At 36.0% G+C, this 16997-nt stretch overlaps 1 protein-coding gene across 4 annotated transcripts in view; it reads right to left on the bottom strand.

The window, feature by feature from the left end:
• Positions 1-16997, bottom strand: part of NEK1 (NIMA related kinase 1) — a 42177-nt gene that overhangs the window by 17948 nt on the left and 7232 nt on the right. The window contains exons 8-19 of one of the 4 annotated variants that reach the window (XM_084285811.1): positions 16388-16442; positions 14946-15146; positions 13944-14004; positions 12609-12766; positions 10333-10392; positions 10123-10170; positions 9954-10028; positions 6715-6887; positions 6501-6632; positions 3086-3188; positions 1422-1505; positions 827-910 (exon numbers count right to left, since the gene is read on the bottom strand). In XM_084285811.1, the coding sequence (XP_084141937.1) occupies positions 827-910; positions 1422-1505; positions 3086-3188; positions 6501-6632; positions 6715-6887; positions 9954-10028; positions 10123-10170; positions 10333-10392; positions 12609-12766; positions 13944-14004; positions 14946-15146; positions 16388-16442 (1234 nt within the window). The remainder of the gene's footprint in view (positions 1-826; positions 911-1421; positions 1506-3085; positions 3189-6500; positions 6633-6714; positions 6888-9953; positions 10029-10122; positions 10171-10332; positions 10393-12608; positions 12767-13943; positions 14005-14945; positions 15147-16387; positions 16443-16997) is intronic. The other 3 variants (XM_084285808.1, XM_084285810.1, XM_084285809.1) reach the window with 3 other exon arrangements.

Here is a 16997-nt window from a genome sequence, read left to right as displayed (position 1 = left end):
TTTGATGAAAATAGTAGTGATAATACATCTGTGTTCTGTTGCAGAGCAGCGCTGGCCCAGAGGCGAGGCCTTCCAAGCTCCTCATGCTGCCCTGCAAGCGAGGGGCCGAGAGTGCCCCAGGAGCTGGAGGGGATCCAGCCGGGACAGCTGGCCCAGGCTGCCCAAAGGGATGTCCCACACCACCCAGTGTCATGCTCAGCGATAGCAGCCGGGGCCGAGGAGGAGGAAGGGGGACGTTGGGAGTGACGCTGCTGTTCTCCCCCAGAAACCATTACATGTGATGAACCCTGCTTTCCTGGGAGTGGTTGAACACCCTGCCTGCCAGTGGGAAGCACCAAATGAATTCCTTGCTTTGCTTGCTCACATGACTTTTGCTTTACCTAGTAAATTGTCCTTATCTCAACCTGTGAGTTCTTGCACTTTTACCTCTCTGATTCTCTCCTCAACCCCCTGGGGAGAGAGGGCGAGCATGTGTGGTGGTTAGCTGCATGCCAAGGCAAAACCACAACAAAGTATAAATATGCTAGTGCTTAACGACAGATTTGTGGATCAAATTCAGATGTAATTTTATGTTGTCCTACTTGTTAACAGGTTATTAAGTAACATGCACTGAAGCTGCATCTCTAACTGAAATATCCAACAAATTTCATGAATTCTAGAAGAACAGATACAGGTACACTAACTGTAGAGCAGAATGAAATGTGTTAATATACATATGTATATATATATTTACATGTAAAATTGCTTATCATAAAAATATTTCTGTAGGGATAAAATAACATGATCCCACAGCCAACTTCCTGAAGTATTTATTTTTCAAACTGACCTTCTCTCCACGAAGTTTTGCTTTAATCTGTTGACGTTCATTGAAGTTTTGTAGCCGGATCTGTCTTAATCTTGCCAAATATTCCTAAAGTAAAGAATGGAAATAAGTTTCAATTATACTGAAACTATCTGCAGTATGCTTGGCTTATAATACTTAAGATTCCACAAAAAGCCAAATGAAATGAGGGGAAAAAACGCTATTGCTATCACTATATTAGCACTTGATAATTTCCAGAAGAATTCTCATCCAATTAAATTAAAGAAAACTGAAACTTGTGTTCCTCAGTGTTAAGCTACCATTACACTTGATACAATCAAGGACCAGGAATGGTTGCATCTGTTACAACACAGTTACACCCTATAGATATGCGTGCATGTTCAAGAACCTTTCCTAGGCAAACTGCTGTAGACAACAATAATTTTATGATTATTAAAAAAAATTACACACTGAGATTTCAGAAAAAAAATATTTTTCCTAGGAACTTATAAAGTCTTCATTTTGTTACACAAATGAACCATGCAGGGAAACGAGGCACAGTCAAGGTCAAAATAGTGCTGTTTGTGTGATGGAAGTGGCAAACATGCGGCAAGCATACCTCTTCTTCCTTGTTTCTGGATTTCCTTCCTCTTGCAGAAATGGGCCTGCCTCCATAGATATCTGCCACGTTTTGCAGTGTACCCTGTTTGCCATTTAATGGTATAAAATTTAAAATGGCTGGGGCAGTAAAATTATCTGCTTTATCCAGTAAATGTTCATTTATAAGAAAGCAAATCCACCAATGATCTGCAGTTGTTCTGAAATTAGCTGATAACCCCCTTTCACTTATAAGAAACAAATGACAGTAACAACTGAAAATCCTGAGTAGCCAGGAAGAGGCTAGACCTTTAATATTACAGCGGTCTTCTCCCTACAATTCTGGTCTTCTCCTGCTATGTTGGAAGCATAAATTCTGACAGACAGCAGTTTTTGTACATCTAGATTAAATACAAGTTGTGGCACGCAGCTGGCATTTCTGCCATTGTCGAGTCCAGCCTAAGATAAAAGTGGAATCATCAGATGTAGAGTAAGCATTTATCCATCATCATATTTTTTTAAACATACTGTAAGTAGCAAACTCATCAATCTTGTAACATATTTGTATACGCTTATTACATTTTCCTTTCTAAACCTAACAAGCTGTCTTACCTTGCTAATACATGTGGATTTACAATGTATAATCTAGGTTAGTGTGATGTACTTGGAGTTGTAAACAAAAGGATTCAACCTCAAAGGAATGGAAAACAGGAGTCCAATTCAGGACAGTATGAGAATCCTTTAAATCAAGAGTTTTCTGCTTGGTATAAAATCATATTTAAATATTTTTTTTTCCATGATATACTGTAAGCTTCTGCTGAACTTATTAAAAATATCTAGATCTGTTAATTAGATGTATGTTAACTGCATTTATTATGTGTTGTTACATGGACCTTGTTTGTGCCTTGTAAAACACTGGGGCTTTAGCTTTCTCAAGCTTGAGTACCGAGAACCACCTGTAAATCAATACTCCAGTTAAATTCTTGACAGGAAGCACCGAATGCAAATATTTTTGCTAAATACTCTTCCAAAATTGAGCTGAAAAATCAGTAATTCAAGAAAAGAGGGTATTTCTAAACTTCTGTGGTTTAGTCACTGGGGGATGAGACAATAAATTAGAAGAACCATCCTCATAGGTAAGAAATAACATACATTCATGAAGATTCCATGAATTCCAGTTTTGGTTTGAACGTTAAGCCATAAAAAATAGAAAGGTATATTATTCTCCATATTCACTTTTTCAGAAATAATAACATCCTAATATAAAGGAATCACTTGCAAGATGTTGTTACTGCAAAACACATTTCCTAGAGGAATACTGAATTTAGAACTGCAAGCATAAAGAACAAAGAACATTTTGTGACACTGTCCATTAGTTAATCTCTACAGACTGAAGATGGATGTCTTTATAATATCTTCTTAATAAACAGAATGTTTTTCTAAAACACACTAGCGTAGCTGAGTTAAAAGTTTAATCAAACTTCATTTAAAGTTCAAGCTACTGAAAAATACATAGTTTAATTTTAACCAAAGCTTTACAGCTATAAACAGGAAAAAAAAAAAAAAAGTAATGTTCTAAAGTTCACAATATCAAGTTAGACATGCACAAAAATGTATTTTTTTTCCTTTTTGATTTGTAAAGCATTCTGAAGCAGTAATATAAGTAGGAAGACAGATTTTCCATACCATGTGTCCTTCAGCTCGAGCTTTGTTTTGCATGGCTTCCCTCTTTCGTTGCCAGAATTCTTCAACTTGCCTTGCTCTTTCTGCGGGTAACCACCCTTTTTGCCTGAATAATTACAACACATAGCAAACTGAAAGTCTCTGAAATGCAACACTTGCAAAACCTATACATATATTTAAACTAGGACACAAAAACTAACTATGAAAAACATATCTTCTCAAAACGCCTTTAATTGGCTGAAATACAACAGAATTCCACGAAATGGAGAAAAAGTAGGTTCAACTATATTAAAAGTACAATTAAACATGCCCTCCCAGAACACTGTGTTGTTCTTCCATATCCTGCTCATCAAAACAAAATGAATGTCAAATCACAATTTCAGTGCAGTTAGTTCTGAAAAAATCTCAGCTGGTTTTCATTGATTATCATTTGTAAAATAAAAAGTTAAAAAAAAAAAAAAAAGGACAGATTATTTCAAGGCTTCCCTTTAGAGATGGGCAAGAAGACTTCCTTCATGAGCCATCCACTAGCCTTAATCTGACCTATGCTTGGAGTAAGAGCTTCTACCACTTACCACTTAGATAACACAGTGCTAGTATTCCAACAGCATTCTGGCATCTGTTTTGGGGGGATTTGGTGGGACTTTTGCTTGTCTGATTTTGAAGGGACTCTGAAGAAGTTTTCCTACCTCAGAATTAACCAAACCAAGATGTTTTTTTCACGTTTCACCCCAGATCAGGGTCCTGTTTGGATTAACAAGGCTACATTCAATTTATTGCAACTGAGCAGCTGGCAGCCAAGTTTCCTAGTACATACCTATGATCATTTTGTAGAGGAACCAGTTTCTGAAAAATTGGTTAGAAGACTAAGGGGAGAAAGTTCCCTATTTAAACAAAACAAAGCAAGAAAAAAAGAAAGAAAAAGGTGATGAATGGTGTTAGATATTGTAACAGATTGTAGAACGATGAGGCCATCCCCTTTCCAAGGCTCCCCTAACTTCATTTGATTGAAGAGTATTGGAGGTCCAGCAATAGGAAGGAAGGTATTGGAATAAGCTGATAGCAATAACCCATCAGGCTGAAACAGTTAAAGAAAAAATAATTTTGCCACACAGGAACTATTCCTAGTAATTCTTAAATGAATTAGCACACTAACTAAACACCCTGGCACCTAGTCTTCCTCACCCCACCACCCAGCAATTAGGAAATGAAGTGCTATTTCCATATGCTATAATTCAGGAAATAAGAGATACGTAAAATGACTTTGATGCAACAGTACAAATGCTGTAGCTGCTTTGAAAATTCAGGACAGTCCACATAAGTGTTACCGGTAAAGAAAGAAACACTTCGTAATTTTTGTATATACATATTTGGCTCACTATATGATTTTGACTGTTCACTGCATATAAACTCAACTGGTGAATAATGAAATCTGTCAAAACGGGTCATACTGACGAAGTTTAGCTTACAGGTAGGAGAGGTGCTCTCTGAGCAAAAGAAACTATTTGTCTCAAACCAAGTACATAGCAAAAACTTATTTCAACTAAATTTTACGTGATACCATTTCTCCCTACTCTAATGCCGAGTGACTCATATTGTTAAAAAGCTTCAACCAGATTTCTTCTGGACAGCGGTGCTGCCTAAGAGACAATTTGTAAAGATTGCTGAAGTTGAGGGTACTTAGCTTTGCGTTAGCTGTGCTAGTGTAATCAGGAAGACTGTAACTCAAGGATTTCTCAACTTTTTAAATATATGCTTTAAATTACCTATCTTCAGGAAAGTTGTTATTCTTAACATTCTTTTTCTTTTGGGTAAACATCTTGAACACCTATCTTTAGATCTCATCTCTAGCTGAAAGAATAAAGTGTGAGAGAGAAACACTGCTAGGCTATGATAAAAAAAGTACTTTTTAGATAATGAAGTACAAATACTTAATACATTTTAAATGCTAAGGAACAGCAGTTCAATTTAAGGTTAAAGGTAATCCAGCTTATAGACAGAAAATTATATCCATCTGTTTTAAAACTTCTGCATGCTACATTCATCGAGTGCTTCTGAGTTCACGGATTTGAGAAAAATTGAATCAATTTCTCTTCAGGATCTCCAGGTTATTAGTAATTCGCAGCACTCTATTATAGTTGCTCTCAAATTTAAACACATTTAAAACAATTTACCTGAATTACCAAGTATCATCTAATATTGTCGAATGTGCAAGGCAAATAATACCTCTAACCTAAGCAAGATTTGTCAATGATGGCATTGTGTGCAAAGGGTTGGGAATAAACAGAGAAGGCTGGAAAGATGCATCTATGTCAGTTGAGAAAATGTATCTTCCAGTCCTGGGTTGTATGAGGAAGAATTTCAGTTAGCTCACAATGGTCCAAATTACTATAAAGGAAATAGCACATACCTTGCAGCTTGCAAAATTTTAACATCAGTGTTAAATGTGCTATACTATTGCCATATATTTTAAAATAGAAAAACCTAGAAAGTAAAACATATTATATGAAACATAAAACTGAATAAAATTCATTTAGAAGAACAAACGTTTTCTTTGGCCACTTCCTTTTCTTCACATTAACACCATTTATTTCTGCCCCCATGGGATACATCTCTGGGTCTGCAGAAGTTTAAATAATCCATGATAGAAAAAAAAATCTCCCTAAGAAAATTAGTGAGTGATGTTGAAGTACTGACATTCTAAGTATATACTTCCCCGTACACCACTCTTCAGTGTGGAAACAGTCCTTTACACAATATTAACAGATTTGAAAAGAGGCAATGCAGTTTTGAAAAAACTAACTGAAAGAGGTTGCCAATCTACCTGAAATAGGTAGACAATCAACACTTTTTCATATACAAAACACGCTCACTTTATAATTCTGTGGTGCTTATCCTTTGCAGTAAGTTGCATACTGTTGTAACACCTAGCATTCACATCTCTTGATGAAGAAAGCTACTACAAGTTTTCCACTTGTCAATAAATGGGAGCTAAGAATGCAGAAAGCTTTCTAGACATTCCTCTACGTTACAAGATCAAACACTGAGATGGAGAGAAGGCAGTCAGAATGAGATGACAGAACAAAGAAGCATCTTGGCAGGTAACACAGAAAACAGAACTATGAAAAAAGCAAAGGAGGGTTATTGTTTTAGCTAGACTGTAACTGCATTAAGCCAGGATTTTTGGCTTAAATCTAGTTTAGTTACAGTTGTAAGTAATCCTTTTTTCCCCTATTGGGAAAGCCAAGGTTTCCATTGGTTCTAAAAGAATTGTGGTCTGTGAGGGACCAACACACAAACAGACAGCACAGTACCAATGGATAAAGGTGGTTTTGAGACATGTTCAGCTACTAAATGGAACAAGACAGAACAAAAATCTAACACGTAGGGACAGATTTATGGATTATCATAGTCCAACCTGTTTGCATTGGCTTGTTTAGACACCTCCTTCGATCTTTTCATTTTTTTCCTAATTGCATCAGCATCAGGTAAATGGTGATGACCTGCAGGCCCCTTAGGAACTCCTGGACGTATTCCAGGTGGAATTCCTCTGCAGATAAATACGTACAGTAACTTTCATTACTTTCATCTAAAGCAGACCACATGCAACCTCTAGTGGAAGGTAGCCATACCTCTCAACAGCTTCTCGGCCTTGTACTTCTGCCCTCCATCTGGCTTCCCTCTCTTCAGCTACTCTAAAGTTCTCCTTTTGCATCTGGTCAAAAATAGCATGATAATGCTCATATTGTCCTCTGGAAGACACTGGAAAAGGACCAAGACCACCTCCACCACCATAATACGGTGCCTGAAAATCAGAAAAGGTAGGGTGGACATCTCAAACAATGGTTTTAACAAGCCCTTCCAATTTTCACCTCTCTGGCATGAATATGTATGAATATGTTCTGCAACAATTCTGAACTGGTTTTAGTTTTACTCTTGGTGTTCCCTTATTTTAAACAAGGAATTAAAATCCCTTTTCATCACTTTACCACTACAAGATTGATAAATTAAAAACTTGTTTTTCAGTTAGCACTCCAAAATAACACAGTATTTTACCTCCCTTTAATAATAGTGTAATTATACATGAGACATCTGTCACACATTCTGGCAGTTATTGGTGAGGAATCCATTGAAGTGTAACTGGAGATAGCAGATGTTCTATATAGCAAAAATTAAAGTTTTAGTACAAAAAGCTAAAAATGATACAGTACTAACTAACTGAAGCACTACTGAGTCATTTCTATCCAAACATTCACTTTTTAAATTGAAGTCAGAAACAGTTAAGCACACTTCTAAATTTGCTAAGTGACATTAACAGCAGATTTATCTGAGAATCCCCGTTTTTACCAATCTATAACTTGGCTGCATCACCAGAACTGAGATGCTTTCCTACTGCAGTTCAGATCATGTACCACAAATTACAGCTTTGTGAAAATGATCTCTGTCACTCTCAAAGAGTTCGAATTCCTGGAGAGCCTTCATATGAAAATAATAATAAAAAACAAAATGTTGCAAGCAGCCGTGTACAGTAGTAGCCAAGGATGGATGCAGAAAGTGTGAAATTGGCAAAACAAGGTTAAGGTTGTCAGCACATGCATAAAAATGTTCCTTTTACACCTGGGGAAAGTGGTCAAATAGCCCATGGCAGCGAACCTACGGGATCTGTGAATGTTCTTTCCAGAGTGGTCCAAAGTATTTCATGTACATTCAAATAGGACAGTACAGATGTGACAGATTTAGAGCTGTCCACCCAGAAGTTCTTGAACAGCCTATATTTAACAATGCAATTTGGCTCACTTTCTCATTTTCAATTGTTCAATGCACATCAATAGCCTATGTGATAGAATACTAACCAGAAGATTTATCCAAGCATTAAAATAAGTATGCTGGTACGTTGTTCTTCTGGATAAAAGTAACTTATTATACAAGACAACTGATTCTACAAATAGAATGCAGAGCCTTGCCTTACACACTCTTAAAGGTTTCACCTACAATTACTAGAGCTCAGTTTCCAAAAGGATTACCTAAAGAAATAGCATGATCAATCTCTAAGCAAATGCTAAGCAGCAGGTACTCATCAACCACCTGCAGAACCATTACAGCCCCTGCTAGAAGCACAAACCCAAAGTCTACTCCTTGCCATCTCTTTCCCTACTTTACCCCAGAAGCAGGTACGAGCAACCAATCCAAAAAAGACAGGAGGAGAAAATACTGCACTGCAAGACGCTGCTGTACATTTAGAGACCATGTGGCTTGCATTACTGGAATGCTTGAACACTGCCATTCTAAACTAACAGCACCAGCAGGGAGTCACTGGCTGCACTGTTTCCGTGAGGGAGAAAGGAAATGGGTAATTACATCGAGAATACTGTAACAATACATGGAAACCTCAAGTGATGATACCTTAGTGGCCTGCAGTACGATCTGCACAAAACTACCTAATACAGAGAACAAATTTCAAACAATTTTAAAGGATGTTTGCTCTGATATTTTACACAGTGACACTTAGAGAAAGTACGCGCAGCCACTGAAACACCATTTCCTTACTTTACTGAGAATAGGAGAAGATAGTGATGCCGTTTTAGCTAAAAAAACAGAGAGTACTTTCCATGTCTAAGGCCCTTGCAATAAAACTCTTGAAGTTAATTAAAGGCATGATTGTTTTCAGTAACATATAGAGCTCTGATCCAAATATGCCGATGCGTATATATCATGTTGTACAGAAGCCTGCATTGGTGCTTGCCAGCATCATCCTAAGAGAGAGAATGAAGGCATGGGAACCAGGTGATGGTTTTTGATTTCCCATTAAAGCCACACATGGTAGTTTTGAAAGTCTGGTGTTTTTACATTTGCTTTTATATTTAAGCTAAGTTATACAATATGTGACACGCAGCCAAAAATTGTGTCTATTTTGCAGAACAGTTATCAAAAGCAGCTAATGAAACCTGGTCATGTACTTTTGGTTTCTTCATATTTTGTTGTACACGGAGAAGAAAATAAAACCTCTTCTCATTTTGACCCCAGTGCATAGCCAGAGCTTGTTTATGAAGACTGTGTTGAATTTCTTTAGGCTAAATATTTTTGTAGGACTCTCTAACACCAAAACAAATGGTTGGTTTTTAACCCACTTCATATTGTTCAATAGATTTACACCACAACAATACTGAAATTTCTGCACTGTCTGTCTCATAAAAATAGAGGATCCAGATTTTTATATTGAAGTACTTTCATGATACTACTTCCCAGAACAGTTATGCAAATACAAACTGTCATAGGATTAAGATTAAATTATGTAATTTAAATCCATAAGAAGTGAATGGCTAAGGGGTAACTGCTTTCAGGAAAAAATTACATTTACTCAGGAATTTCTTCTCCCATTATGGACAACTTATCAATATAGGTATTGTAATTGTCTTTTACGTTGGTAAATAAAAATGAATGCTTAAAAGCACATTTTTAATATTGGGAAAGATATCCATTACCACAGTATGAGAACCTGGGAAAATATTTCAACAAAAAAATTTGAGAACAAACTTGAATATGTAAGAAGCTGTTCATGCATAGATTTAGCGCAGGAAAAGTAGCAAAAGCAGAAGTGGAAAAAAGAAAGTGGTGCATGAAAACCATTACTGGCAGAAAGAGGGGAGATTCAGAAATTCAATAAGTATTAAAAATGAAAATTGCATATGATCTCCAAAAAGCCAGGGAATAAAGTCTGTTATACACTTTGCCTTAAATTATCAGTAGATTAATACTGGACAGCTCCAGGAGTTGATCTCCAAGATCAGATATTTCTGAAAAGATAAGACCATGCCAGATAACCAAAGGTGGGGGGAACACACTACGTCACATTTCTGCATCTGCTGCCAACCTTAACATCACCACTTCCACCTGAACCAAGCACATTCCTCCATCCTTGTTCCCTGGCTCTGTTTATTCGTTCCATCTGAAGGAGAAAACAATAAAGGAAAACGTAATTCAAGGAATCACTTTAAGTAAAAATTGAGCTTCACTATTAACACATTTTAAACGTATTTTACCCTTTCTTTCTCCAATCTTCTTATTTCCTCCGCCTTCAGTAAACTGATCTGCAATGTAAGGATTAAACATATTTAGTAACTGGGAAACTGAACTACTCTGTATTCCTAGGCGACACGCAACAAAACTCAACACATTTCACTAAAATTACTATGGATGTTAAAAAAAAAAAAAAGAAGAAGAAAAAAGGGTGCCTCAAGTATCTTGTCTACCTGATCTCTCTGGCGCTTTTCTTTTTCAGGCAACTCTAACCTTTTCTTTTTTGAAGGTTCCTGAAAAACAAGCATATAATTTGGTATTTATTACTGAGCCATTATTCTGTGAAGCATCTGTCAAGATTGGTTAGTCTTCCAATTGCTGACTTATGTCCACGAAGATAAAAATCATTTCTAGATGTTTGGAAAAAAAAAGATTAGGAGGAAAGGTTTGAAGGTTTTATTTTGTCATTCTTGCTCTGGACCTAGCTTTTGCTTAGATTGAATATTAGCAGATGATTTTGTGATACCTCAAACATTTTCCTCCTTTCTTCTCCTGGATTCATTTTCTTCATGGGAGTTGGAAAGGCCTAGATAAAAGGTGAAACTTCAAATTAGATAGCAAATGTCAGAATGAGAGGAAAACTCTAATCAAAGAAAAAAAAATTAAATTCACAATTCAGTATGTGCAAAAGTTGGTTTAAAATAATTCATTACTGAGGAGGTTGTAAATGTAAAGCACTTCTCAGATCTCAGGCAAAGGCTATGGTACTTGCTCATCCTCTGCTAAGAGCTCCATCTTGAAAGCTGAAGGTAGTAATTTCAGATCTGTCTCCATTTTTCTTCTCTGGCAATGTCATTCCATATTATAATCTTTTCACAGTCTTTGAGGGTCCTTCAATTTTAAGATTCTCTTTTTATATGGAGAACAGATTTATTAGGTTATCCTTAGGTGACTTCTCTTGTGTAACTCTACCTAAGTTCTTGTTATCCGTGGATGAGGGGAATGAAGCCACAATTGAATATCTGGTAAAAAGTCAGCTATACAAAATAAGCTATGTTTCTTACTCTAATTTTCTCCAAAAGTGAATGTTACTGTAAGCTTCCCCCCCGACTGTACAAGAATACAGATAGATTTGTAAGATTTTCTTTTGACAAACCCATCAGATTGGTACTTCAAAGTCAAATATCTCAGAAAACAGAAATCTTTAGAGACCTAAGTCAATGCAATTCAACTACAGTGCATTCATGTAATAACTCTAAGTGAGATGATTGATGCATGTTCCACTAAAATTGAGTTGAGAACTGCAAGCTGAGGCTAACCTGAAACAATAGCAAAGAGAAGAAAACTTATATTACACCGTAGCCATTATTTCTATCCTACATCTTATCCCTTGTCACTACATACAACCCACACAAATGATGTCTTAAAATTGCAGCATTTTTGACTTCTTACAGCATGAGGATTCTTCCTCAGTCTGTATATCCTGCCACAGTAAGGGCTTTGGGCCTCAGTGCAAGTGGGTTTAGTGTTAGTTGGTGAAACTGATTATGAACAGCAGCAAAACAGCAGTTGATGTCACAACCAAGCTTTAAAAGAGAAAGACTGATGGTCTCATTAGGACACACGTTTGTGCATTCCCTTTTTTTTGCTCTCTTTTTCAAACTGCACATGATGAGCAAATGAGGCTTGTGTGATAACTGATGGAAGTTATCCCTGAGGTTCAACACTTACTGGAGGATTAAGGAAAAACTATCTCAGGACTGATTTTCTTTCCATCTACCAAATATGTATCAAATTTCATAGAGATCTCAGTATTATATTCTCCAAAGAGCCATGGGAAAATGAAACAAAACAAAAACAAACAAACAAAGAAACCACTTCTTCAGAAGACAATTTGAATTGGTTGTCTTGCTGAGGGCAGAAAATAAAGCTGAAGTGGGAGCTTCTTGGTTACTAGCTGCTTGAAATGTGCCTAACTAACTGTATCATGAAATATCTCCAGGTCATGCAATAATTAAAGGAATAATATACAAACAGCTTTATGTAATAGGGAACATAAAGAAAGACAACTGGAAAAAAAAGATTGGTAGTACGATATGAAGGTATACAGAAAATCATTTCTCATCAGCTCATGGAATCAAGTCTGGGAAAGTCCTCTTCTGATTACACAATTTCTCTGCTTGACAACACTTGAGGAAGTTATTAAAAGTTTTCTAAAGTTTAAAAATTGCAGATTATTTCTGAACCAATAAGAAAGATGCGAAGATATGAGAACACATGAGAAATCAAGTCCAAGGTGGCAGCCTCCAAAAATCCTTATATTAAAAAAAAAAAAAAAAAAAAAAAAGAATCCATAATGAAGCAAGACAAGCATGTACAGTACTACTACTTTCTCTGCAGATGCATACATCCATATAAGCAACATTTTGAAAAAGAATGTAAAATATTACAGTACTGTTTAAATACAACATTAGCAAAACAGTTCAATTTAAGTATCATTGTTAGTTACCTGTCTAAATTTAGTCATCATCTTTTTCTCATGAAGCTTTTTGGGTGCATCTGAAGACTTCTTCATCACTAAAGGCACTCCATATTTTGCAGCGGGTTTGGTAATTTTCTGAGCTGGTGCAACTGAAGCCAGGATTTGTCCTTGAGCTGGTCTTTTAGCTAAACAAGAAAAGGCTGTTTTACAGCTATATTCAGCCCAGTCAGTATACTCTGCCTATATTTCCCTTTGCTAAGGTACTAGAACAGCAAAGCTGGAGGAGAATGGGTGAAGTGCTAACATTTCATACATGTGAGCTGACTGTGTAAATGTAATAAATCCAGTTGTCCAAAACAGCTCTTCTAAATATCATTTTTATATATGAATATATATTCGTATTATATAATACACAAAATAGCAGGACACAATCCCTGAACTTTTCACTTCTACAACTTCACTTAACACTGGAGAGTTTAAATTTGTTCCAGCTGCCATGTTTTATTATCCAGTTGTCATGAACGCAGGGAAAAGTTTTCCCAGTGCAATTGAGAGGCAGGCCTCCCTCCACTAACGACACTGGACTGCAACCTGCAACACTCCTGTCAGCAGATGAGCCCTAAACCAGCTGCAGTTTCATCAGGATGTTGTTTTTCATGAGAAGTTCCTGAAAATATGCCAATATCATCTTGTGAATTTGAATCAGTGCAAGGACGTTTCTCTTACTATCTTACTACAGAATAGCAGGACAGCAGTGAAACACATTCACAATACTATTAAAAAACAGCAGAGCACTTGCCATGGTTTCAAATAATTACAAGGAGGGGAAAAAAAGGAAGAAAATCTGAGAAATAAGTGTAAACTGACTACAGTAGGAAAACTTGAGAAAGTGATCTACAATCTAATTTGCCACCAATAGCAGAAATTCTACTGCTTTGGATTGAAGTCAAGGTTTGATCATGGAATCTCTAACAAAACCTCCTACTCTCCTTTTTTCTTTTAACAAGGAGTGGGATTTCTTTTGTCATTAATAAGGCAAAAAATGTCCACTAACAACAAATAAGTAGTTTTCAGCATTTGCAGTTTTCACTGTCTCCTTACATTTTGGAAACGTAATACAGCGCAAGAAGAAAGAGTACACTTAAAGTGTGACAGACTCATAGACTGCATTAACATGAGATTTGTACTCTACATACATCCAGCTCCCCGGTGAAAAAAGAAAACAAAAAAAAGCTTCCCTCTCTCTTCTCCTCAGAACTTGTAAAATCAGTTCTAAGAACACACCCAAAACAATACAAGAACAGAAGTAGGTATACAACCTTGCCAGATCTGAAAGCAAAAGCACTTTACACATTTACTTACCTGGTGCAGCATGTGGTCCAAACTTCTGGAAGATTTTGTGGTTGAATTCTTCTGCAATAAGCTAAACAAAAAGTTGAACTGTTAGCCAACGGTGTTTACACCCAAAGCGAGAAAGATCTCCTTTTCAGATAAGTGTGTATGCCTGTTTCAGAAAGTTTCTAATACTATTTGCCATAACTTTAAATGAATACAGAACTATGTATGCACCAGTGACCAACACATTTATTAAAATATATATTTTTTTAAGATTAGATAGCATCTCTAATTTGAGCATGTGAGTGAACCACTCATCAAAATTGTCTACACAATCTATGAGAAATTAAATATCTTTATCTGGTAGTAGTCTTCTACTTGTTATCATTTGCCTGACTAACCCCAAATAAAAATTTCGTAGCCATTCTGTAAAAGGCAGGAGAACAAGCATTGCTGACTTTTTATTCTGATCTTTCATTGGAGCAGTAATATGAACTATAATTAGTTGAAAGTCATATACAATCGAAATTCCAATTATTCATGGCTGTCTCCTGAAATTTCTTCAGCTTGGCATTACAGTCCATTAGGATTCTTTATACTTAGTGAGGTCTCCTTTTGCATTCATTTCCTCAGTGTCCTTTCTCTGCCTGTATTTACTTACCTCATATCAGTACTATTCTTGTACTCCTGTATGTCATGAAAAAGCCTATCTAAATAAATGAGCATCTGATTCAAAATTCCTCACTGAATATAGAGACATATAAAATAGCACACTCAACAAAATGTCAATTTATATTTGTTAGTGAAACTTAAGTAATTTGAGTTTTTTTTTTGTTTTGTTTTGTTTTTATTTTGTTTTGCTTTTGTTTTTCACTTCACAGTAACAGTCTTTTTTACTCAACTGGAAAGGTCTGCATAAAACCTGTAGGAAATACTAATATTCCAATTTCCCATGTTGTGTATTGACGTTGGAATAAAGAAAAGTCCTATGATGTATTTAGCAAAACTATATGAAAGCCAACTCCATACCTGTGGCGTGAGAAACTTTTCAACCCGTTTGGCTATGAAGTTTTTCTCCAATATGGAGTTTACTGATGGTCTATCCTTAGGATTCCTTTTAAATAACTGTGACAGTAGATTACGTAGGTCATATGAATAATGCATAGAAACAGGAGGAAAAGATCCAGAGATTATCTTCAGTACCAAGTTCTTCATGTTACCAGCTTCAAACTATGTCATGCAAGAAAACAAAACAGTTACTGCATATTACTGCTTGCCCACATGTAAAGCTACACATAAAGGCGAGGAAAAAAAACAAACCAATGACCAAACACAAAGAATTTCATTTCATGAAATTTTCATTTGCCTGAACATATCAAAACAAATTTTCAAGGCCATCAACAATTTCCATCAATACTTTAAAATAATCTGCTGCCAAATATTGCATTCATGTAAAATGCATCACACTGCAGCTACTTCATACCATAGAAACATATAGTTTCCTCCTGATCTTGATGGACAGTGATAAACAGGTAAGGATGAAATAATTATGTAACTACATCTGCTTGATCCTCTGTACTTTCCCAAACACTTTCCATTACCACATGCCTTCTGCCCTTTTTTTTTTTAGAAAAGTCCTTCTAAATGAAAGAATGTAAACATGGACATTAATTCTGTGCTAAATCCAAAGGAATTCTTACACTTAGCCTACACTCAGCAGGCAGCACGCACCAATTCAATTCCTTTGTACAACAAAAAGTAAACTGGGCGATATGCACTGTTTTGAGAAAACAACCTACTGCTATCACCTCAGAGAGGCAACTTTGTCAACACAGTTGTCCCAGAAAAAGACAATGCCATAAGAAATTGCAAAAGCTGTTATGAAATCTTTATGCTCTGGAAGGTTTTTTATTTTTTATTTTTAAAAATTACATGTTGTTATAATCTTCTTTGTTTTAATAAAAATAGCTATTTTTAAAATAAAATGATGGCAAGTTTTTTCCCTTCATAACTGAAAAGTGGATTAAAGGTGTATTCTTAAAAAAAAAAAAAGAGGAACTCTCACTTTAGGAATTTTTCTAAGAACTACCAGTATTCTAAACAGAAATTCATGAATCTACCTGCACAAAAGCTGACAGTCTGAATTTAGGCTCAGTTACAATGAAAACGTAAAGTTTTTGGAAAGAAAATAACACTAGTTGTTACTGCAGCTAACATCTTTTCAGCTAACACAAGTACCTTGAAAATCAATTAAAAAAAAAATACAATACTAAGATTTCTGCAGAGACTGGCATAAACTGAAACACCAGAAATGTTGGTCAGTATTGGAAAAGGGGATTAAAACGTTGAAGGCAATTTTAAGCAGTCACCATGAAAACCCTTAAGCAACTGAAATACATTTGCAATATCAGCAGAAAAGAATAATCTCTAAATTCAATATTCTTTCAAAGAAACAAGAAGTTCCTACTCACCGCATGTTTAAGTGTGCACATTTCATAGAGAACACAACCAAGGGCCCAGATATCACTAAATCAAGAAGAACACATCCCAATAGTTAGTTCTGGGTGTAAGATTGACATATAAATTATGAACTAAACACGCTACCTTGGAAAAGCAAAATGCTGTGTTTTGAGAAGAGTACAGTCTGCCTTGTATGTACATCCCCAGCTTCCCAAGCTACAAAGCCTCAGCAAACAAACAAAATCAACAATCAAAAGCAAGGTCAGTCTGAAAAACTCTGGCTCCAGATTTTAGACCTTTTCATTTGCACCAACCAAATTAGAGAAATTAGATGAACAATGGATAAAGGCTTGTTTTCTATAAACGTATAAATTTGCCTGAGATCTTTGAAGTATAAAAAAGCTACCTGCCATCCAACACAGCAAATAAAAACCTTAAATTCAGCTAAACAATTTACGCTGTTTAACATTTACTTATATTACCCACACTCACTAGAGGATTGTAGAATTTGTTTAGAATGCAATTGGACAAGAAGTCTCATGTAGGAGAAAATAAGGGACAAGGAGCTATAATCATTTTATCTTTTAAGAAAACAATACAAATTAGTATGAGGTACTCACA

This window comes from Netta rufina, assembly GCF_964035555.1.
Source record: "Netta rufina genome assembly, chromosome: 4".
Taxonomy (NCBI): domain Eukaryota; kingdom Metazoa; phylum Chordata; class Aves; order Anseriformes; family Anatidae; genus Netta; species Netta rufina.
This window is presented reverse-complemented; position numbering and strand designations above follow the sequence as displayed.